The sequence below is a fragment of the Accipiter gentilis genome, chromosome 15, assembly GCF_929443795.1.
Source record: "Accipiter gentilis chromosome 15, bAccGen1.1, whole genome shotgun sequence".
NCBI lineage: Eukaryota > Metazoa > Chordata > Aves > Accipitriformes > Accipitridae > Astur > Astur gentilis.
The window spans coordinates 11,456,634-11,480,768 of NC_064894.1; the positions used below are offsets into that span (position 1 = coordinate 11,456,634).

The window sequence follows — 24,135 nt, forward strand, 5'->3', positions numbered from 1 at the left end:
GACAAGATTTCTGGCAAGATCTCATCTTGTTTTTAGAGTAAAGCTAATGCAGTGGAGGCACTTCGGAAAACGGCACCAGGGTGCAGATTTTTAAGGCTCAGGGACTTGTAAGTCCTTGAGTTCAAGTGACAGAGTCTGTGTCGATGCTGGTTAAATAAGACAGGTCCCGCTCTGCCTTCTGGCACCGAGGCCAAGTGGCACAGCAAGGCTTGCATCCACCCAGCTCTTCCCTTCGCCTTCCCAAAGGGGAGGCACACATCCAAACGCCTACTGGGAGCAGCGCCTGGCAATGCAGAGAGTCCTGGGTTGGTGCTCAAGGCCATTCCTGCAACCCTATTGTGTTCTTAAGTCCTAGAAACTTGAGGGAGATTCACTTCAGATGTCCGAAGCTCACTTAGCCCTAAACATCTGGCTCAATACAAGACTAAGCCACTCTTTCAGTGTGCCTATTTTTCACCACTGAGAGCCCAGGGTAACTAGCTTGGACTGCTCACTGTCCTACCCTTAGAGATTTACCAATATTTTACAGCTTTAAGAAACTCCTTAACATCCAAAGGCTCAAAATTACTTTGTAAGCACCTACTTTTTGTCACTCACTGCAATATTGAAAGAGACCCCTATAGCTTCTTGTGTTCCTATGAAAATGAGGCTTTGATTCACGATTCAATCAGTCTCTTCCAAAACAGTTATTGTACAGTTGGATATGGTGAATCGCACCTGTCTAGATTTCTACCATTCACTTTCCTTGTCCCTTACCTTGACTCTCTTTTTAATAACAGCAGCACCCCCAGCCTCTGTTAGCTATTTCAGACACATTTGTCGCAACCTTATCACATCTGGCTTCACTAACATCCTCATCTGCTTCAAGGTGTCGGACACCTTTTTCTCTTCTATTTGTTCAACTGATCACTATAACAAAGTTAAACTCAAAACAATTGTCTCTAGCCTACATCTGGCTTGAAATTGGCTTCTGTTTCAAAACTGAAGACGGATTTCTGCACCTGGAAGCTTGTCTGTTTTTTATCCAACAATATGAGCTGGCCTAATAAAAGATAAATAAAATAAAGTCTCTCTCCCTACAATCTTGCTTCATTTAATAACAAAAGCATAAGGTTAAATTTGAAAGCTACTGGTAAACATAGTTTACTGAGAAATATTCCCCTGGAAGACAGAAGCTTAATATTTCTTGTCATTCAAAGCAAAATTGATGAAAATTGCTGAAGTTTATAGAGTGCCTCTGACTTGGCTCTGTCCTGCCCATTTCATACTTACCCCAGCTTGCAGTCCTACAGGAAACCCAGGATGAGTTGTGATGCTTCACAAAACCCAGAAAACTATCTTCATCATCAGGAAAATAAGTAATGATTGTATTGTTTATTAATATTTAGTACTTATTTACCTAGGTACTGTAGCATGTCATCAATTAGTAAAAAGGAAACACTATACAAAATAGTTCTGTCTTTGGAAGGACTTGAGCGCAGTGACAACGTTACCCCCACAGCAAAAAAGAAAAATAAAAGTGCCCACAACCTGGTACTCTTTTCCTATCAGAATGTATTAGGAATAAATCTTGTGAAGTCAATGGAATTACACTGGTATAAAAGATAGTTTAAAAAAAGCTCCTATTTTTATTAAGAGGATTTCTTACTTTAGCCGCTCCAAATCTCCAACTAAAAATACTTGGTCAAATCTGTCTTAATGTGTGAGTGAATGAGAAATGAGAGAATGTAGCTCACTGTTTTAAGAGGGGGAAAAAACCCCTCTAGTTTATTAAACAGGGTATTCTTAAATCACTTAGCAATACTGTCACAGGTTGTTGCTACACTCTGATACTATGATTTCATGGTCTATATAAGTATATGGATGAAAAGATAGGTAAATACGTATGCCAAACCGGACCATCGAATATGCTTTGCCAAGATCAGTATTTTGTTTCCTATTTGCAGGAGCAGAAAAAGCCATTCTGAGGTGGAAAAAGGCAACAAACTGCTGAAATTTTCGTTTCTTTGAGGCCACTCTGTTCCTAAATTGGACTGGGACTGTATTAAGGAACAGAAGTGAAACTAAATATAGCACTTGTTAAGACTGAAATCAGTGTGAGCTCAGCACCTAAATATTATGGAGTTTCAGAACTTTTGGCTCTTTTCTAGGAGCTGGGTCCCTCCAGCTCCTTCTCTGGCTTTCTGCGGAGAGGAGAGTTCACGTCTCTTCCCTTGCTCCGCCAGATGCTGTCTCAGGGTATCTGTCCTACTTCCCTACTTAGTGATATCTGCTTATCTGCAGGCTGCTTCCTGATGCTGCCTCTTCCTCGCTAGAGGAAAGCTTTTCTAGTTTGCCACTCAACACTGACCGTGCTGGGCATCCCCCAGCACTGCCTTTCTTCAGAAACTAAACTCTTCTATTAAAAAATAACTCCACTCAATCAATAAACAGACATCCTCCCCCCCAAGTGTGGTCACAGATTAGCACTATTAAACAGAATCTACTTACTTTTAATAAGGGCAATACAAGGTTTGCTATACCTTACCCCTGCAGAAAAGATAGTACAGAGCACACCTAATTTCTTTTTTTTTTTTTTTTAATTACTGCTGCATTCATCAGAACTATTCTTGCCTTCTTTCCTGGTTTTCCTATTCTTTGTAGATAAGCAAAGGAGAAGAAACAACCTTTAAAATGAAGTTCTGATAGCCTTTTTGACTTGGATGGACAAGCAGGTTGAGTTCTGGAGGATGTTTTTTTTTTTTTTAATAATAATTAAATCACATTTCAGACCTTCCTCCAGATGTAGCCAAAATCTACCCTTCATCATTCATGCAAACTCAGAAAACAGCAGCCCCCCATCTGAGAATGGAATGGCTCACCAAATGCCAGAAACTCCTCTTTCTTTCTTCCTTGCAATCTTTGAATACCTCCTTGGCTTCTTTGTCCAGCCCTGCCCTACAAGCTGACCCAAGACCCACAAGTCTGAGCCTGCACCAGACCCTGCACCAGACGGCGTCCCGAAGCACTGGTACTATCTCTTGTATTTTGGGTGTCACTTCCTTTATTTCTCGCCTTATCTTCCAGGAGTCCCAGGAGGAGAGAGGCTCCCCACATACCACAAGCCGCTCTGCACTGACACAGGCAAATTTTCAGAGTTGCTGAAGAGAGATAACAATGAAAGGCCCCGTAAGAATGAGAGCATATCCTGGAGAGAAAAATTTGCTGGGGATTCAAGGAAAAAAAGAAGTAACTTGAGCGTTAAACAAAAAGATATGCAGGTATTTCAATACTTCACTGAGTGCCCTTACTCATCCCCAGTTTGCTCATAACTTTTCCAGTTGCCATCTGTCTACTCCCAGAGACGGTAACACCAGCTCAGTAGATATACACTTAAACAAGGCTCCCCAAGGCAACAGAAAATACAGATATATACCATTTTGAAGTCAAGAGCTCCTGCCTGCCGAAATACTTCATACTGTATTATGCGGGGAGTGAATGTCAAGTTTTCTGTTCTTTTACAGATGTTTTCAACTGATTATCTAAAATTATATCTCAAAGCAGTACTTTTTGGCCTCATCCTCCTTCACTTAAAATCAATGGGAATTCTGCCATTATTTCAAATGACACTGAATCAGGACTTTTAAGATTAGCTATTAGTGTTCTCAAGCTTCAGCCAAACATTGATTATTCTGAGATAATAAGGCTTTCAGTACTTATTGCACATAAATAATTGACTGCAAAGCCTCTCCTATTCTAAAACCATGGTGTAAAGAGGGTTCACTAATACATATCTTTTGGGGGGGTTTTAAAGGAATTAATATTACAGACAATGGCACTTCAGAAATACGTGAAATAATCATTATTTCAGGAAAGCTAAGTAAAAATTGTGCCTCTGAAGAAAAATAGTAAGATTATAAGGAATACATATACTTTTTCCCCTTTTTTACTGTAACTTGCCAAGGTCAAAATGTTTAATCATGGCATGTTATTAGGCAACTTATGGTACTAACAGGATGATGCCTTCTGTTTAGCTCTGGTTTCATGCTTCTTTTTGGAATGGGTTTATTTGAAATCCAATTCCTTTGAGCAAAATCAGAATAGATAATATTACAACAGTCACAGAATTGTGGAACAGCAAACAAAATGTCATTCATGTGTAGGTTTGACCTCAAGGGCTTTAGAGATTGTATTTCAATATTCTTTTTCTCTACTTTTAATTACTAAAAGTAACTACACTTCATATAATGACTAAAGCATCTCACAAGGTCAGGAAGGACTATTCCTGTTACATATAATATTGCTCAGTTGAAGTAACCAGGTTTGTTAGACCCCTGAAACATTAAGTGCTTATTATCCGACCGAGGTAAAACACTAGACTAGATAGACTACCGATCAAACTGATTATGTCAACGAATATGTTCCTGCACCATAAGGGTAGCCCATGAGAGATAGACAAAGCAGCCTTACTTTAAACATATTTCAGTGTTTAGCTTTTTTCATGAAAAAAAAAAATAAAAAATTTACCATGTGAATAGATCATTGCATGTCAGGTTTAGATCTGATAAATAGCCACGTAAAAGTGAAATGCATACTTCCAGTGCAGCTAAAACAAAGAAGCCTGATCAATAATGCAGGATGTCTCATTTATACAACTAGCAATTTCAGCAACTCTCATTATCTAATACAGAAATAATTGGTCAGACAATTAGCTATTATCTTTCTCTAGCCCCAAATCTGAAGGCTCTCATATGCTCACTGTATCACCTCTTCTATTAGTAGAGATTTCTATTATGAATTGCTTTTACATTTCATAGAACTGTATTTCTTGCTTTTTATAAATGAAAGCAGAAAAAGTGCTTAAGTTCATCAAATTCCGATCAAATTGCAGCAAGCAAGAAGTAGCCTACAGTGCTGATAATAAAAAAATGTACTGACATAGAAACGTAGCTGGAAAGGGGATTCTGAAGAAAACAGCTTATTTCTACCACATTGCCAAGAGGCTCGTTACCAGGCTGCTGTTACCCTTCTCCACTGTCACTGCACAGAGAAACCCGTCTCCCAGGTCATTCAGCTGAATAAAAAATTCACCATACTTATGATCCGTATTGCAGCAGCACCTACGAAACCCACACCGAGGCCAAGCAGAGATGGTCCCCTGCCCTGGAGAGCTCACCGCCTCGTACCAGGTTTAGAGGAGCAAAGTCATTCCCCCAAACGCCTCCTGTTTCACCCACCTGGGCATTTTTCTGAAGACATCAGATCTCAAACTGACGTTCTGGGCTCCACCAAAATTTCCGGACGAGGTTCTAGGTCTGCGGAGCGCAGCAGGCCAGTTCCCACACTCACAGGGATCTCTTCTGATCACGCATCTAAGCGATCCCTTCACACAGCCACCTGCCCCTCCGGAGGAACTGTGCGTAGCATATGTTTCACGTTTGCCAGAGACTTTCAGAGCAACGAATGAAGGGAATTATATGTGGTTATTTCGTTATCAGTGTGACTCAGCGCATGGAAAATGGGCTAGTGCATTATAATTAATGCCATATTAGAAAGTAAAGCAGGCCAGTGATGCCCACCTCCATACAGTTGTCTTTCAGAAATAAAAAGGGCTTACATTTACATAACACTTCAACATAGATCTTAGAGTGCTTTGAAAGCTGGATATTGAGAGTTGATTTCCCACATCGTTGAAATATAGCCACTCTCAAGAGGCAGAGCAGTAGCCGTTCGCTGCCAGCAACATTACACGGATGTCCTCAGAGGGCCAGCAATGAATCATAGTTACGTCTCAAATTTAAGCTAAATGTCTATCCAAGTAGACTGTAAAGGTCTAAGCTGTAAATTTAGGGGGAGGGAGAGGGCAGGGAGGCGGTCCGAAAACCAGTAAAAATTTAAGAGATGCTATTTTACATTATTTTGTGGTCCAGGTTATTTCTTAAGCTAGGCTTAGATTATAAAATGAAAGAGCTGAGAAAGGACTAAATAAAATCTCCTAGTTCAAATGGTCTACATGGTGCATGTGTCCTCTTTCCAGACAAGAGAAAGACAGTGGGAAATGCTTCAGGGGATCGCTCCCTGATTCAGCACTCGGGAATTATTTTGTTCGTGCAAACTTCTGTGTGCATTTCAATAATAAGATGTCAAGAAGTACAGGTTATTGATATTTTACCCTTGCATGAGTGCACATAAGGAGAAAAGATACCACAGTGGGATTCAATTCCCCCAACTTTAGACATCTGCGGTACAGATGGCCAATGTCCAAGCTGGTTGCTCTGGCTACGTCCGCAGTCAATGGGAAGACACTGGCATTTTCAGGGTGCAGTTCATCTAATCTGTTTTAGCACTCTCCTTAGAATGAAATGGGTGATGTCCTACAATTGCTTGTTTCTCTCCACTGGTTATAGACAGGTCAAGAAAACTGGCTTAGATAGTCATATCCATTTATTAAGATACCGCACCTGACCAGATGAATCCAAAGCATTTTTCATTTTATGGCTAACATGCCAGGAATAGATACAATCATGCTTTTTTTTTTTTTTTTTACACTTAGACAACCTGAGGTCCATGCTGTTACCCAAGTTCTCTGTAACTTCCTACAGCCCTTCCAGGAGTTTAGGAAGGGGAGGAAGATGAGAATTTATCTTATCTGTTAATTGCCTCCTAGATTCTTTCCCTTTGTCTGTGCTCATTTGCCATCTCTTGTCTTATTTGGTGTTTAGCTTGAAACTTCTCTGAAGCAAAGGCTACCCTCTTATTCAAACTAGTTTTATCTATGACGAGGGCTCCTAAACGGTGTAACTATTACAGACCAACACTCTGCTTGCTTGATACTAAGAAGGGAACACACTGCATCCTTTTAAAGGATGGTGCTGCAAGTGCAGCTGCTGTGATGACAGTAAGCAGACTTTCAGAAACATAATCACCTTCCTAGAGCTATTCCCAGGTAGGGATAACTTCACAGAGACCTAGAGCATGTTAGGCATAGAGAAGCCCACAGAATAACACAAAATGCATTTAACAGTACTTGTTTTGATTTCACAGAAATACGCATTGAGGTCCTTCAGGTTTTAGAGTCTTTGTTACAGGCAGATACTCACGTACTGGTGAAAAACTGTGCTGGTAGGTGCCACACAAGGTCCTGCAAGCAAACCCCCAGCTCCAACTGTGGGATCTTAATGTTTTTTTCAGGAGTGCACTATACACTACTCTAAGAAGGCAGCCAGAGGTTTTAGCAAGCAAGCTAATAAAAACACTTCAATGCCACCATTCACTAACTGACTGTATTTTTTCCTGGGAATATCCTCTATAGCTGTTTTGGTATTTTTCTAAACATTTAAAATGCCATATCTAAATGTTAGACAGGAAATTCAGAGATAGCACTACTTTGCTACTTCTACTGGCTAGTACCAAATACTGCCAGGTGAAGTATGACTAGGTAACAAATGTTAATATTTGATATGCCTTATCAAGCTGAAACATACATTTTTTATTTTAAACAGAGCTTCACTGCAGCACAAAAGCAGGCAGTAAAAAGAGTGCACTGGCCAGTGAAACCAGATTTGCTGCTGTTTGATATGCTGCAGAACATGGCAACACAACTGATTCATTACAGCAAATAAGGTCACGAGTTTGCCATTGATTTATTGGTTTAAAGGGTCGTGTGTGTGAAATCAGCTCACTCCGACGGGGAAAAGTAAAGCTCAGTGCCAATGCCTTTGTGTTTTAACAGTTTCCTGGCTGTCTGCTTCAGCTCTTCCACCAATGTTGCAGTGAATCAGAGGAAGCAATGTCCTTGGGAACTTCTTCAGCCCTGATACCCATAGTAGTGGGCTTTAAAAAGCTATATTAAACAAATCATGAATTAGGACTATGACATGTGACCAGCAGTCTTCAAAGCACAACTTACAGAATTGCTCTGTGCAAACAGGCAGGACAGGGAATGTGTTGAGCGATGGGTTCTGTTTCCTGGGGTCTACAGAAGAGTCCTCTGTGCCTACCTTCAATTTATGTTAGACTTACTCATCCTGCTGTCTGCAAACCACTGCTGGGTCACAAGATATTGGGGTGGTGGTCTAGAAAATGTTTCCACGAAGTTTAAATCCTATGCACATGCTTCCCCTCCCACTCAGCCAAAACCTACATACAAAGTTGCAATCAGTACCATCTACAAATGACGAATAAACCAAGCACTAACCACAGAGAAAGTGATTCATCAGTCCAGCAAATTAAAGTCTAACAAAATAAAATTGAATGCAGAGGAAAGAGTGGGGAAGAGAAATAAGAAAAAAAGCAGGCATGGATAAGAACTGATACTTTCATTATTCACCATATTTGGTATATATCTTTGAGGGTATGGCTACACACATTCTGCAAAATTCACTTGAACAAGCCTGAGATTTGTCTGATCAAACGCAGGCAACTGCAATGCCATATAGACACCTGAGCTGACTATCTAGATTCCCTCAGAATCAAAAGAGAAAAAAGGCACTTTTAGACCTATTTTTGACAACTATCTCAGGACAAGGTAAACTGACCACTCTCCTTGGTTATAAGGGGAACCTAGACAACTAGCTCAGACGTAGGCATCTACAGCTGCAGTGCAAATTCTTACATTTGGCCAGATAAAGCTCACAGCAAGCCCCCAAAGACCAAAACCTCACTTTTTAGCAGCCTGCCTAAATTTACTCTATCTATTCCCTATTTCAACCACTACAGCTTTCCTCAGAGCATCACTACGGATACTGAGGTTCTGAAAGCAGGTTAAAAAAGGCCAAGGAGGGTATCGACACAGGATCTAGAAGGCATTCCACAGGCACCGAATGGCACCAGGACATCCACCCGAGTGGTATGGCCCCATAGGAACATACCAGCTCCGTCCCAAAAGAAGTAGAGACACAGCAGCGTGCTGCCACATCTGAATTACTAAGGTCAGCTGAGAAGCAAGGCTTGTCACCAGAGCCACAGAGATATCCCAGTGCAACTGTATTGCTCCTGTACCTGGGACCACCACAGCTTAGGCACCTCTGCACGTGCTTCCCTGCTCGGCGTGGAGCTCACCCGAACAATCTGCCCAAGGCCAAAGACGAGACTCGGTGCTTGAGGGTAGGCTGGCACACACCCTAGTTTAACACCTTGGCAGGCAACCCACTCATCCCCGGCGGTGACTACGCTCACTTCTGCTCTCCTTCCCCACCAACATGGTCTCCTTCTATCCTGGTGCGCAGAGAGAGAGAGAATTTCCAACAGCAAGTAGACATTCAAATACAATTTAGGGCAGGGGATCACGCCAGGTCCCCGACTGAGCAGTCTGCGGTTGTTTGCAGAGCAACCACTGGTGTGAAGTCTCATTAACTTCAGTGATGTAGCAAGTCCCAGTGATTTCAGAAGCATTTAATCATGCACTTACATGTTGGCTGAGCAGGGGTGTACACAAGCACACATGCTTTGCTGATTACAACAATTTTTTTGACACTAAGCACACACATTGCAGAATGTATCGGGATCGTCAAGTAGAAGCTCAGAGAGCCCAGCCCTTGATCCCATGATACTGGGGAAAAAAAAGTTAGAGGTGTTTAAATTAGTGGGCTGTGATGACTTCACCATGAATGTTCAGAGAAATAGCTGAAGTAATGTTTTTATCACTGATCAAGAAATAACAGCAAGCAAGGAAGGTTCAAACCCTATAAAAGTATAAATGCAATACTTATTTTTAAAAAGAGAGGATAGAGCACTTCAGCCTAACTTTTATCCCTTGAAACAGAACAAATTATTAAATGAAGGATTTGTAAATACCTGGAAGATGATGATAATTATTAAAAAAACAGTCGAAACGGGTTTGTCATGAAAAGAATCCTATCAATTGATGCTAATCTCCTTCTCTGACAGGATAATTGCTCTTGCAAATAAGTGCAAATAGCAGATATGATGCATCTTGACAATGACAAGCTTTTGACACTGTCCCACACAGCATTTTCCTAAGTAAGCCATGACAGTGCGTTCCAGAGGTAATCCAGAGGAGAGCCACAGGATTTTGTCCTGAGGCCAGTTTTACTCCCTGCTTCCATTAACAGCCTGGGCGATGGCACATGGGTGTTCTGCCACAGTTCCGCAGTGACATCAGGTTGGGGAAAGTGGCAAAGTGCTTCGAAGGATGGATATAGCACTAAAAACGGGCCTCAAAAATTCAAGAAGCAGCCTAAAATCAACCAGACAAAATACAAACCAGGTAACGCTTTGGAAAGAGAAATCTAACGAACGAAGAAAGTTAAGTATAGAACAGGAAATGACTGTGTAGGCAGAAAACAATGTGGGAGATCACAAACTAAAGAGTCAACAATGTAATAGATGACACAAAGAGTAATTATTCCACTTAACTCAGCTCTGGCAAAGTCCCAGCAAGTGTAGCACTGGGTTTGGCATTGGTCACTGTACTCCCAAGAAAGATAATGGCAATCCATTGCGGGGGAAGTATGACAGCAAGGAGAGTTTAGGAAACATCAACTGTGAGGAAAGCTAAAGGAACGGAGTTTACACAACTTAGAAATAGAGCCGTAAATTGAGAAATGATCAAGGTGGAACGTTATAGCAGCGTTCCAAAATGTAGAAAGCTGCCATAAAAGATTTGCGGCCATTGTTCCACCGTGACAACTAGAGGAAGGACAAAGATCAGATGAATTTGCAGCAGAGATTTAAGTTGGGTATTATGAATCCATTCAGTTAGGATTGCAAAGCATTGAAACAGGCTATTTCAGAGGCTGTGAAATCTTCCCTCCAGAAGTCCTGATCCTACTTCTTTTGAAATAGCGCATAGCAAATTTGTTTGTATGACTAATAAAAATAAGGTGTACATGGTCATCAGTGAGTTTGAAAGGCCTGTTTGGTCTGTGTAAGCCAAAAGATACTCAATTCCTAACAACTCTACATCATTGCAACTCCACATCGCAACGATTCAATGTTTCTGTAAGCATGGGCTTGAACGACTACAGGATCAGACCTACGTTTTTCCCTTACACAATGGTGCCTAAGTAATGGAATGCATGTCTCAGATCTTTTAATGTAACATAATTTAATGCAGTTTTTGTATTTGAATAGTATACCTAAATCACTGCAAAAAGAACTGCTATCTCACTGTAAGAAGAGAGCTACTAAACTGTGTGTCCTAGACAAAGGAAATATTTTTCAAGTGGTTTGCCTCAGGGGGGATTTAACGGAGGAAGTTAATGCATTCCAGCAAGAATCTCCATCACTATAATACCAGTGGATTAATTGTAAGTAAAGCTAAAGCTGTGTGTGAGGAAAATTTGCAGCATAAGGAATGTTGATGAAAAGTGTGGGATGGCTGTTGAAGATAAATACATAATTTTAAATGAATTTTATTTTAAAATGGTTATATTTTTTCAGGATTTTGTTATTCCCATGACTAACTCTCAGCTGTAAGAATGAGTTTTTCGTTTTATTCCAAGAAATCATTTTTTTAATCAAGAATTCATTACATTTCCATCTTTTCATTTTCACTGCAGTGGTTTCTTTCTCTGTGCAATGATTTTATCATCTGATTGCAATCAATATTGCTGTAACAGGCAGTACGTGTAGTTCATCATCAGTCAGAGAATGCTAAGGAATTAGAGCATTTATACTACCCATGCTTAAAATCCAACCCTCTACCTGCCCCTCCTGCCCTTTGCAGGCTGTACCTTTTTTTCCTTCTATTGACACTGGGATCTGTATTACACTAAAGGTTTTCAGTATTAATTTGCTGAAAAATTCAATTATATACTCTTTTTAAAAATAAACAGGTTGCTGTAAAACATATTCTCAAGAAGCATTTTTATCCTTTATCACAGCGAAGAGCTGTGCGCCACTACTAGGTAATAAACTGATTATAAACCAGCTAAATCACAGAGTCAGGAATGCAGAATGCAGATCAATATGAAAAACAAAATCTTCTTTTAATTGACGTCACACCTACCAGCAAATTCTTCCTTTACCTCCTAGCGGGATATTTGCAGTTGTTAATTTAAATAAAACTCTCTCCCCACCCTCCCTGAGTTGTTCACAACAACTGCCCTCTCTTGATGCCCAATCCCTTTTTTTCTGTGCTCATGAAAAAGAACCAGTTCTTAGATACAAAATTAAAAACAAAAAAAGTGTTTCTGTGGAAGCCTAATTTAAACACCTATCTTATCAAATGGGGAAAGAAATGAAGACAAGAATGCAATGATGGGAAAACATATCCATCCCATATCCATCTCAACAAGAATAAAACTATTGAGTATTAAGGCAGTGTGCACTGGGAAGAGAACAAAAGAAAACAATAAAAAGAAAAGACAATTGGAAAGGTAGAAAGGCACCATTAATTACAGGTAATAGTATTGTGGTTTGTGTTATATTATGTAAAATGAGAACACAACCACTCCCCTGCTTTTAAGACAGCTCTGAAACTATTTTGTAAGATTCCCTTTTGAGAAAACAGCTCAAGTCATGACCCAGGCTGTATTTGCAAATGTGCTGTCCTCCCTCATCATTAATTTGCTCCCTCTGGAATAGAAAGATTCTTCATGCAACCTTAAAGTGAATGTTGCAAAAACTTTTTCCTCTCCTCCTCCCAGCTCATGCAGAAGACCTCCAGACCACACTCTGCACAGTTGGTTTTTTTCTTGCTGTGGGAAATTTAGACCACTTTGATTACCGAGCAATATATAGCCCTACATCAGTGATTTTGAATATGGGTGAAAATGGCCCCAGCCTTGACAGAAGCCAGCAGTATCATTAAGAATAATGTGACTACATGGGATTAATTTTCTTCCCCCTTTTGGAATTCATATTTCATTTGCAATCAATTTTCATGATCAGATCCCCTTACACAAATCTACCATTTTACTGTTTTCATAAAGGTTCTTTTGCAATGTTGTGGAGGAACACATACGTGCCTTAGAAATAGCACTATTTATTGTCTAATGTGATAGCTATGTCTGTTTTGACATATTCAGCAAGCAGTTAACACCAATTTTTCTTCACACAGTACCACCCTTTAGCTTGAAAAGCTTTTGTCCTGATGTTTACTTTTAGTGTTTCTAGACTGAAATCACACTTCTCTTCACCATTTGTTTCACTAAGCTAAATGAACAATTTTTATTTTCCTCTCATAAAACAAATTCTCCATTTTACTGATCATCCTTCGAGTCCTCCTCTGTACCTCCTGCAGCCCGATCTAATATCTTCTGAATAATAGCGACCAGAATTGCACAAATTGCTTCAGATGTGACAAGACCAACGTTTTTATCTGCAATATCTAATGGAAATACCTGACCTGTCATGTCATGTGATTTCAGTAACTTTTTTTGCAGCTGGATCATATCTGATTTGGTCATCGTCAACTAATACAATGAGCACTTCCTACCTACTGTCACTTCCAACTAATGAGGTTCCCACCCCAGCAGAAAGTACAGCTATCGGTCTCCTTGCACACTGTGTTATTAAAATTAATCCATTCCGTTATTTAGGTTTTCAAGGTCATCCAGTCTTGATCCCTCTCATATTGAAAGTGTCTCACTATTTTCTGACATCAGCACATTTCATTATTACAGCTCATATTTTTGTACCTACATCATTAATGGAAATTTCTGGCTGAATAAAGATCTTCTGATGTTTCAGATGGGTATGCGATAGGTTTTTTGCTTTCATCTCAAATGTTGAAACATTTGTTTTCATATCTTCTTTCTCATTAGCCCCTGCTTCAATTTCCTTTGTAAGGAAGCTCAGCTGGGCTTCTGACAATTCTCACTTTATTCCTACCCTTCTTAATATTTTTCAAGCAATCATTTTGTTCTATTCCTTTCAAGCTTTTGATTGTCCCCAATAACCCTTTTGAAGTGGCTATTTATGCAGCTGGGACTGACTGTCCCTGTTGTTTGAGATATGAATTCCAGATTCTTCGACCACCTAGACGCAGTTGTCATCACTAACTCATTCCCTTAATTTCTTGAAGTTCAACCTTTGAAATCAAGAACTTACTTATCAACCTATTTTGCTCCAAGTGGTATTTTTCCTAATAATCTTGCAAAACCTAATTCTCTCCAGACTTGAACCCAAACATCTCTAGTACATCTTCATGCTAACAGAAGCTCTTTACCACATTTTCCCAATACTAACTCTTACAAGTTCTACTTTATCTTTCTTATCTCTGTTTCTTTCTTTAAAATCTCACACTGCAAATTCTAGTCCTCCATCCATCCCCTTTGCCTCCCAAACAGCATGAGTGTTTTAATATTTGTGTGTTCCTGTCCTAATTTCTATCGTCATATCTTCTCTTACCCCTAAAGGATCTAGTTTTGTTGTCTGAGCTCCAATGATATACGAACATCACAGTTGTTTCTTGCTAACACAACAATCTCCCTGGAAGAGTTAATACTTGTCCTTCCAACAATCGGCTACATAAGTCTAAGCAACACTCTCATCGCTATTCCACCTCTTTCTCCTTGCTGTCCATTGTCCTAACCTCTTGTACTCCTGTTGCTATGTGCCTGATTATCCTCTTCCAGCATCTTAAAACCAATAGAGGGACATCACATAACTGGTTTCTTTTTTTACAAGCTATTTCAAACCACTGATAGGTAAATAACCCACATGCAGGTGACCTTAGATCACGAAGAGTCCTTTTTCTCTTATGCAACTCTAGCCAGGCCCAGCATCCCCAAACAAACAACCAGAGTATCTGAAGAGCCACGGGATATGCCTCCTCTTAATGACACGTTTATGCGAGACGTGAGAATCAAAGTGTGGAGCTAGGAAAACGCCACACTGTGAAAATACTGAGTCAGTCAACTAAGTGTCAAGAGAGTGGGGAAGAGTGTATCTGAATCCCAAAGGAATTTTTGATGATGAGGAATCTTTACTGCCACAAGCCCTTATCTTAAATCTTTATTTCTGACACACCCTAGTAATAAGCCTGTCAATTTCTCTTAACAAGAAATTCCATCTTTGTATTGGTGTAAAACTTCAGTCCTTCCCCTTCCAGTCTTCCATTCTTTTTCTGTTCTTTCTCACAGTCTCCACCCTCTTTTTATTCCTTGGATTGTTTTGGTTGGGTTGGTTTGGGTTTTTTTCCCACATGGGATTCATTGTCCTTCCCCATACATGCATCTTTCTCCTCTGCTTCTTTCTCCTCTATATTTTCCAGTACAGCAAATGCCTTCCTTGACTGTATTTCCCCTGCAACAGTAAGCATCCTCTCTCTTATATTCACACTCTTTCACTGTTGCATAGTCTGCCCCACAAGTGCATGGAGAAAACAGGTATCTGAAAAGAATGTCTTCTCTCTGCAATCTCTTTCTCTTCTGTCACTGTCAAGCACCAGCTCCTCTCTTCCATGAGCTCTATCTACTGCAGTGTAGTTTCTGTCAGGACTCAAAGACAGGACGAGTACCACAGGTTTGTACCTGGTTGTGCCCACCATTTTTTTCCTCAGGCCACTGCCACGCTTGCCTCAGTAACTGTCATCATATTTTCACTGTTGTCAAACAAGAAAAAAAGAGCTGCCTTATTCATCGCTGTTTGTGGTCGTTCCTTCTACTTACTAATTCCTTCTTTGGTCTCTTAGGTATAAGCTTAGCAATTAAATGCCTGTGAACCGTGATTAAAGACAGGAATCCTTCCTTGCACAAAGCCCCCAGAGGCCTAAGTGCAAGTCCTCTTCAGGGTAGGTGTCGTGGACAGGCTCCTTTCCACTTGATCCTGACAACAACAAAACAGGCAACCCTCACCCTACCATCCCCGAGTGCTACTCTTTTGCATGAGCAAGAAACTTATGCTCCACATTTCTCTTTCCTTCTTGGCCTGGGCTCAATTCAGAAAACCCTCCAGGCAAGGAGGAAACAAGACAGCAAGCTAAAACAAGGACAGACTATGAATATGAATTTGGCTATTGTGGTTTACCCTTAAGTGAAAATAATTACAAATAGCACAATATAGGACTGGAAGAGTTATCCAGAGGAGAAGCTATTTTAGCTCCTACAGATAAATTAAGTGACTGAGAAAGAATAAATAGGTCTTTTTGCAGTTGTTCCTAGTATTTGCATCACTCATTAGTACTGGTGTTACAGGCAGTTTGGTGGCGAGGAATACATGCAAACCAGTCAGATTTTGCTGGTACTGCATTAAGCCTTAAATGGGAAAGCCGAAAGTTTTCTCTTCTGCTTGGAACGGAATGGGTTTCATGTACGGTAAAAATCAGAAACTCAAAAAGTTTCAGGCTTGCAATGGCAAATAAGGTATTTACTTGGCTACTTGTATGTGAAACTACAAACGTACCACTTTGGGTTTACTGCTATGACCTGAAACACAGTCATTTTTGGACCAGATTCCCAGCCCTGTCTCCAAAACGTTGTGTATTCAGTACTATCACTGTGAATGTCTACACTTGCAGACTAAGGAATCTGCAATCTCAGAGGAACCTCTTTTCTTTCCAGCTCCGATGTAGCATTCATTCCACCATACACCTCAGGTTTCAACTGTATGCAAGAAGTAGGTAGCACCACTTCTCCATTGTGACAAAAAAAAAAAAAAAAAAAAAGGAACATAATCATCAAATCAGTCCAATGATCATACAAGATAAGTTAGTGGGTGTAGGATATTGTATTAAACCTGGGTCTGAGCAAGACTGACTGACATACTGAGGAGTCTGCAGCTACAGTCTCTTCCAGCCAAAAAAGTGTTACACCCTATCTAAGTTAGTGCAAAATACCACAGTGTTCCTAATTTTCCAGATGATGTGAAATGCCCAGCCTAACACGGTGCATCTTCTCTCACTGCTGGCTAAGAGAAACGATCCAGTCCCAACAGACAGCGCTCTTCCTGCAGTAACACATTTCCTCCTTGCTTCCTTGATGAACACTGGCAACGCAAAGGGTGTGAAGCTGTCAACATCTGCCAACCTATACAGCCTAGAAGACTGCAAAACACATATCCATGCCAATTCAGTGCCCATCAGGTCCATGTTTTCCCCTTTGTCAGATTCAATGCCTCAGGTCAATCTCCAGTATTTCCAATACTTGCGACAGGTGAGAATCTCTTCAGCTTCTCAGACAGATGCCGGGGAGGTCAATGCCCATCGCTGGAGCTTTCTACTGTTCTGAGGACATCACCAGTGTGCGAGAGAGAGCTCAGCCCAGCACCAGGACCGCATAGCCAACAAAGCTCTCCAGAACCTCCATTCCTTCATTTGAAGAGCAAAGCCATACTTCTCATCTCCAAGTAGGATGACCCAGGTACGAAGAAGACAACTCAGCGGCACCCTTGAGGCTAACGCACCCCGTTACTTCCTGCAGAGTAAGAAGGAAGAGGGAATGACGTGCCACAAAATTCCAGTGGCGTTGACCGTGACTGACCCAGCAGCGTTTGGTGCCCCCCCGGCGCTCTCAGGCTGGAGGGGGAAGGAAATAACCAATTCAGGCCCCTGGGGAGAGGCCCAGCCTCGCTCCACGCAAGGACGGCCAGCCAGAGGGACGCAGCCCCGGCACAACCAGGCCACGCGTAAACCGTCCCCGCCTCCGGAGCTCGAGGGCCGCCCCGGCGAGGACCCTTCTTCCGCGGCGGCCCCGGAGGCAGGGCCTCCCCCTCACGCCCAGGCCACCGCCATTTGCTGCCTTTTGCCGCCAAAAACCCGTCGGCGGGAGGGCGGGGAGGGCCGTCATGTGGCCTGCGCGGCCGGCGGGCGCGTGGCGTCGCGTCACGTGACGCGCGGAGGCGCGCCCCCTTCCCGCTCTCGCCCCTCCCCAGCCGGGTCGTGCGCCGCGGGGGACGGGGAGAGAGAGAGAGAGAGCGCGCGGGCGGGAGCGCGCGCGCGCGCTCCCCCCTCCCTCCTCCTCCTCCTCCTCCCCCCCCCCCCCGTCTTTCTCCGGCACGTGACCCCTCCCCGGAACGTGGCATTGTGTAATCACGTGACCTGGAAACGGAGCGGGGGGGGGCCGGGAGGCCGAGGCAGGGAAGGGAGGGGGGGGTGGGGGGGGGGGGGGCTGCGTACGCGACGGAGCGGGGTGCGAAGATGGCGGACGAGGAGGCCGAGCAGGAGAGCGGTAGCCTAGGTGGCGACCTCCTGGAGCTGCGGCGCCTACGGGAGCGGCTGGTGGAGCTAGAGACGGGGCTGCGGGAGAGCCCCGAGCCGGCGGTGCAAGCGGCTACCGAGTACTGCAAGCAGCTCTGCCAGGTCAGGCCGCCTCTTCCCTTCCCTTCCCTGCCCCCGCCCGCGCTCTCCCCTCCCCCGCGGGCTGTGTGAGGAGTGAGTGAGTGTGTGTGTGTGTGTGTGTGCGCGAGTGTGTCTGCGTGTGTGCTCGGGTGAGAGGGAGCGCGGGGGGGCGGGCGGCAGCAGCGCCGCCCCCGCCGGGGCGCCGGGGGGAGCCGGAGCCAACGGCCCGGTGGGGCGGTTGGCCCGGGCTGGGGGGGCGGGGGGGGGGGGGTGGGGGAACGACGCCGGGAGTTAGTGCTCCGGGCCGGGCGCCGCGGGGCGATTGACGCCGCCGCTGCCGCCGCTCATTGTGGGCTGAGATGAGGCGGCCCGCCCCCCCCCCCCCCCCCCCCCTTCCCTGCGCCGGGAGCCGCTCCGGCCGGGCCTGTAATCCCCTTCCCCCGCCTCTCCTCCCCCCCCTCCCCGGCGGCCGCCCCGGTTCTCGCGGTCTCTAGGCCCCTTTGTTGTGCTCTGCGGCTCGGCTTATCGAAGGGCCCTTTGTTCCTGGCGGTGGCGGACCGAGGGCCCCCGTCCCCCCCCCACCCCCCTTCCCCGTCCCCTTCCCTCCGGCACCCCTCCTCCCCTGGAGGCGAAACGCGGGGCGAAGGGAGGGAGGCGGCGGTCCGGGAGACGGGGGCTCCGCTTCTCCGCCGAGGAGCTGAAAGTCCGTCCCGGGTCCCCTCTCCGCGGGGCTCCTGCTCCGTGCCCCGGTCCCCCCCGCCCCTGCCCCTCTCCCTTCCCTATCTCGTCCCCTGGAGGGATAGCGGAGTTCTTGCCATCCTGGGGAAAGGGAAGGCGGTGGAGCGGTGGTGGACTAAACGAAGTGATGGTGGCAGGTCTGTGGGTCTGCGATGCTGCTCTCTCGCCCTGTCAAGGGAGCGCAGTCCCACCTCGGGAGAGGGCTCCTGAGCTGGCACTGTTCGACCCACCATTGTGTGGAATTATTCTGGCTTTGGCTGCCGTCGGGGAAAAGGCCTGCTTCCCGAGGGCTTGGGCTGGTCCTGAAGCAGAGGGGTTTGCAGGTGTCTCCTCTGAACTGGTGACCCTGCTGAGTGTGCCTTTCCAAACAAACTTCGTGGTGCTAGCTCTACAGTTGAACTGCTCCATTTTAGTCACGTATGTGTCCATACGTTGCCCTGATTTCTCTTGGATGTCCTTTCTCAGCTCGCATCCGGTGCGACACAACGTATAAAACAAGTTCTTAAATATTTTAGGCCACAGAAATTCATAGAAACCCCTACTTCTGTGGCTTACTATGTGTTTAATAGTCTATCTGATAAAAGTGATGATGCTTGTTTACACATTACTGTTGCCCATTCATGGAATGCAGGCAAATTGGTAAAAGGTGGAACCACAAAGAGTGAATTCACATGGTCGGTTTGAATTGTCTTTTATTTGTGATTTTCTATCTGCTTTCTTAAAGAGCTAATTCTTGGTGGTAGCCATTGTAGCATGCTAATTTACATGTCTGTCACTTCTGGATTAAACTGGGCTCTACTTTTTGCTAACCAGGGAGATGCGCGACTAAATATTTTAAGCATACTCCTTTCTCGTATTTTATTTCATATATGTACAGGAGCTGTATTTCAGGTTCTTTTTCTCTGGTCAGATTTTATCTTATGGTATTTGAGTAGAATGTCTGTGTAGATGCACAGAAATGAGATTGGTTTATGTTGGTTCAGATCACTGTGTTCTCAGTCTATTTAATCTCTGTGCCTGCTTTCTTAAATTCATACGCTGGGGGGTGGAAATCCGGCTTTCCTGGCTCCAGCTCGACTTCTAACTTGTGAATGAGCTGTTCATTGAACCGAAGTAGTTGGGTAGGTGGGAATGAAGGCACCATCCTTGACGTGTACAGAGTAGATTACTGGTGTCTAAAGCTGATTTATCACTGAAATTATGGTTGCATGTGCTTAGTGAGTGGCTTCATTGATCTAAAGTTTAACAAAAATTAATATTCTTACTATTTTAATGGCTGTTGCAGAAGTCCATTGTAAGGCCCAAGCTTACTAATTCCTTTAAACGTACACCTTTTAAAAATAAGTCTCACTGAACAAAACAGTTGTGTAGAAACTGACTTAGATAAAAATCCATGCTGTTTTGAAATGAGTTACTTTCTTGTCCACACCGAGATTTATAGGAAGGCTGCATCTCTTTTTGCAGGCTGAAGACTAATGTGTAACACTGGGAGTTGAGACATGCCATTCAATATTGAAAGATCCTGCTTTTCAAATTTCAAACCAAGGTCTAAACAGATGCTTAATGTATTAAATAGTGGTGGTGTTGGGCAGACATTTTTTATACTAGTTCAACAGAGATTTTTAAATCTGTTCACCTGTGCTCATGGTGCCAAAATACTTATTCAGCCTCTTTTACAGTTTTAATCCTTTATTGGGGCTAACACAAAATAGTATTCACAATTCAGATAGTAGGCTTAGCTACTTAGCTTGCACTGCATGACAGAGGTTATAGAAAATTCATGTAATAGTAAAAGCCATCTCAGAAATCTCTTTTAAATAACAGTTTAAAGGCATCTGCCATGATTTCTAGAATAAAGTCTTTGAATATATGTGCATGAAAGAATAATTTGACTGGTCATATATACAAAACTTAGAGTCTTATTTGTATCTTAAGTCTGGAAGTGCAGTGCTGAAGAAATATTTTAGTGTTTATCTCAGTATGATTTCTCCTGTTTTTTTTTTTTTCATGCCTAGTTTCTAGGCATGAAATAACTACACAGAACTTGCAAAGTCTTGTGTCCTTATTTTATTTTGCCAGGTAGTGACTCTGGAGCCCAGCAACTACATAGCTTGTTGCCATAAATTCACTTTTTAATTTTATTTTTTTTGTTTATAAAGTAGGTAGCATAATGTTCAAGAAATTAGCTTCCTTCTGTATGAAAATATGCTTAAGAATGTGCAGTAGAGCGTTGAAACATCCTTAGGTTCAAAGGCAAATAAGGGATTTAAGTACTCTCATTAAATGAAGCAGGAGTTATACAGCCAAATGCCATATCTGGTTTTGAAAAATCTCAGTTTGAACTGTTTCAATGTTTATAACCCAACAGCGTAGAACGACTGTTACAAACACAGAAAAAACAAGACCCCTTGTACCTTGACAGAAAATATTATAGAACTGTTTTCTTCTCTTGTAAGAATAAAGTTTAGTTCGATGTATTTTATATACAGCATTTCATTAGCTGTAAATATTTTTGTGTTTTGCTGCTGATGGCACTCTGAAATGATTCAATTATTCTTAAATTTTAAGGGGATTATAGACTGGACCTTAATCCTGTACCATATCTGTGTGAATGTAGTTGTGTTCTCTGTTGTCAGCATGCAGTAGCATTATTTTTAATTGTTATCAAGTGAAATTCACATCCGTATGGATATATGTAAAATGACTTTTTAATTGTGATTCATACTCTTCTGTTGCAATTTGGTAATTAGCAAATCTGTGACAAACAGTTATGTTGTCACAAACAATATGTGTGCAGACTGGGGCAGACAAAACAAGTATCTTCAGCTGTAGTGACTAAAAATTGAAAGTGTGAATTTTGCAAGAATTCAGAATAGTCCAAAGAAAGATTACTGTTCTTGTCACCATGTGGTGGCTGATTAGATTCTTTTCAAACTTTGTTCTTAAAGGTAGTCTGTTGATTGTATTCAGTTAGAGAAGATCAAAATGTTTGTGGTTTTTCCCTGAGAGCTAGGTGAAGATGATGCTGATGGATATATCAGAGCTCTTCACTATAGGCTGTGTTCCTTTCCAGTTGGCCATTACCCAATGTAACCTTCAATTTCGTAAATATCAGACTGCAGGTTGGTAACAAATTTTCTTTTGTTGCTAGTTAGCTGTGAAATCTTTGTGGTACCTCTGCTTATCCTGACTTTTTTTCTATGGTTGACATGTTTCATCTTGAAGCTTATTAGTCTTCCCTCCATTGTTATTTTTGACTTTCCATCTCTTTTCTGAATCTGCTTCTGGGTTTGGTTTGTGGGTTTTGGAGTTGGGGTTTTTTTTCCCCTCTTCTCTCCTGCTGTAGTTTATGGTACAAATTCTCCAAAACTGTAAGGTGGTGAGGTTTGTTGTACTAAGGTACTAGTTGTCAACATATAGTGACCTATATCAAAAACGTAAGAAAACATTTGGGTTGTTGTGTGGTCCTTCCTCAATAACTTTGCCTGTACTTTTTGTCTCATCTGTTGGTTGTCTTGTCATGTCTGCCTGTTACGAGAAAAATCCTGTGTTAAAACATGTTAACAAGTGTGCTTAGCCATTAGTAGACACATTAACGTCCGTCTAGTGTAGACATTTACTCAGTAGTAACCTAGGATCTTCTTAACACTAGTAGCAAAAGTGTAATGCTGACAGAAAAATTGAGGGGCACAAAGGCTTTTACCTACTTAAACCCCGAAACTTCTTTGTAAAAAGCTTGTTTTTAACTGATATGACTGCATAGAGTTCCTACTGTTTTAAACTGATTTTTATGTGTGTTGAGGTTCTAGTGAACTATTAGGACCTTAAGTTCCTACCCTTTTGTTGTTGTTGTTCTGTGTGCTGACATGCTAGAGTAGATCTTGGTAATGCTGGGGAATATATACTGTACTAATCTGAATGTAAGATGTCCCTCCTAAAATCAAACATGCATAGGTCTACCTAAAAAGCTTTTTTTATACATAATAAAGTTATAAAGCTTTCACTAATGATTTGTTTCTATTGGAGGTTAGTCTTATTTTCTTGTATACCTTACTACAGTTGGCTTTCAGTTTTTACACCTCGCAGACTTCACAACTTTCTGATGCTGTCACCCTCTCCACTGTCATCATCTTCCTCCCCTTTAGTCTCTGTATTCTCAGCTTCCTCTTCAGACTTGATATGACAGAAATAATCTTCATTTCTGTCCATAGAATTTTTAAAGAAAGCCTTTCTTAAACCTTTTAGCTGCAACTTCTGGATTTATCCAAACCTAGTCTGTCTTAATCCAGTGACAAAGAAGTGTTTCAGTAGGCTTCTTTATTTTTTCCTGTAGGAGTTAGGGTATGATCCCTTGCCAAGAGTCATTCTGTATATAAAGACCTCCACAGTCTTTGAAGGGCTTGTTTGCTATTTCATCAAGCACCTGCAGTTGTGATGTACTTCCTCCTGATGTGACCGTAAGAATAGTATCACTGACAGTGAAAAATACCATCAGCTAGAAGACATTTCCTCTTTTTCTTAATATCACACCTGGTCTCTTAACTCCAGGCAACATTTATTGAACTCTTCATTGAGTGTGTAGGTAGACGTCCACCCTTGATTTTATTTGGCTCAACAGCTAATAGTGATCTTTACATAAATATAGTCACAAACTGCTGGAATGTGAATGTTGGTAAGGTTGCTATTTTTTCATCTTTCAGTTTAATGATTTCCTGTGTAACTAGGTCTCTGTCTCTTCTTTTGAGTATGCACAAATTCTACAACTTCTTTAAGTAAAAAGTGTTTTCTTTTGTGTCCAGTGAGTGATTTCTACACTGAGCTAACCCTTAAAAGCTTCTGTTTTGATGTCTTTGCACATTTGCCTCTGCCACACTGTGTTTCTTCCTGGTCTCACAGTTGCTAGTTTTTTTTCTACATGCGTTACCAAGAGTGTAAGATTTCCATCATAATCTCAAATACTTTTCCATTTTGCTTTTGTACCTGTGACCTCCAGATGATCTGCTATTCAGGGAGAGATGTACAGCTGCCAGAAATCACAAGGAATCCACTAAACTATAGTATGCCACACAGATTCCCAAGTGCGTGGAGAATAACAACTGTCATCACTGTGTCATCTCGTGCAAACTTTGAGCTACCTCAGGCATTTTTGTGCTCCTTCGTTGCTATAAGACCTGCCACTTAAAATAGTCATTATCATCATTACTGACCGGGGAGGGTGGTGGGGGGTGGTATGT

At 42.3% G+C, this 24,135-nt stretch overlaps 1 protein-coding gene across 1 annotated transcript in view; it reads left to right on the top strand.

Annotated features, from left to right (window-relative positions):
- Positions 1 to 18,001: 18,001 nt before the first annotated feature.
- ZNF292 (zinc finger protein 292) overlaps positions 18,002 to 24,135 on the top strand; it is a 55,113-nt gene continuing 48,979 nt past the window's right edge. The window contains exon 1 of the mRNA XM_049817789.1: positions 18,002 to 18,184. Within this exon, the coding sequence (XP_049673746.1) occupies positions 18,023 to 18,184 (162 nt within the window). The 5' untranslated portion in view covers positions 18,002 to 18,022. The remainder of the gene's footprint in view (positions 18,185 to 24,135) is intronic.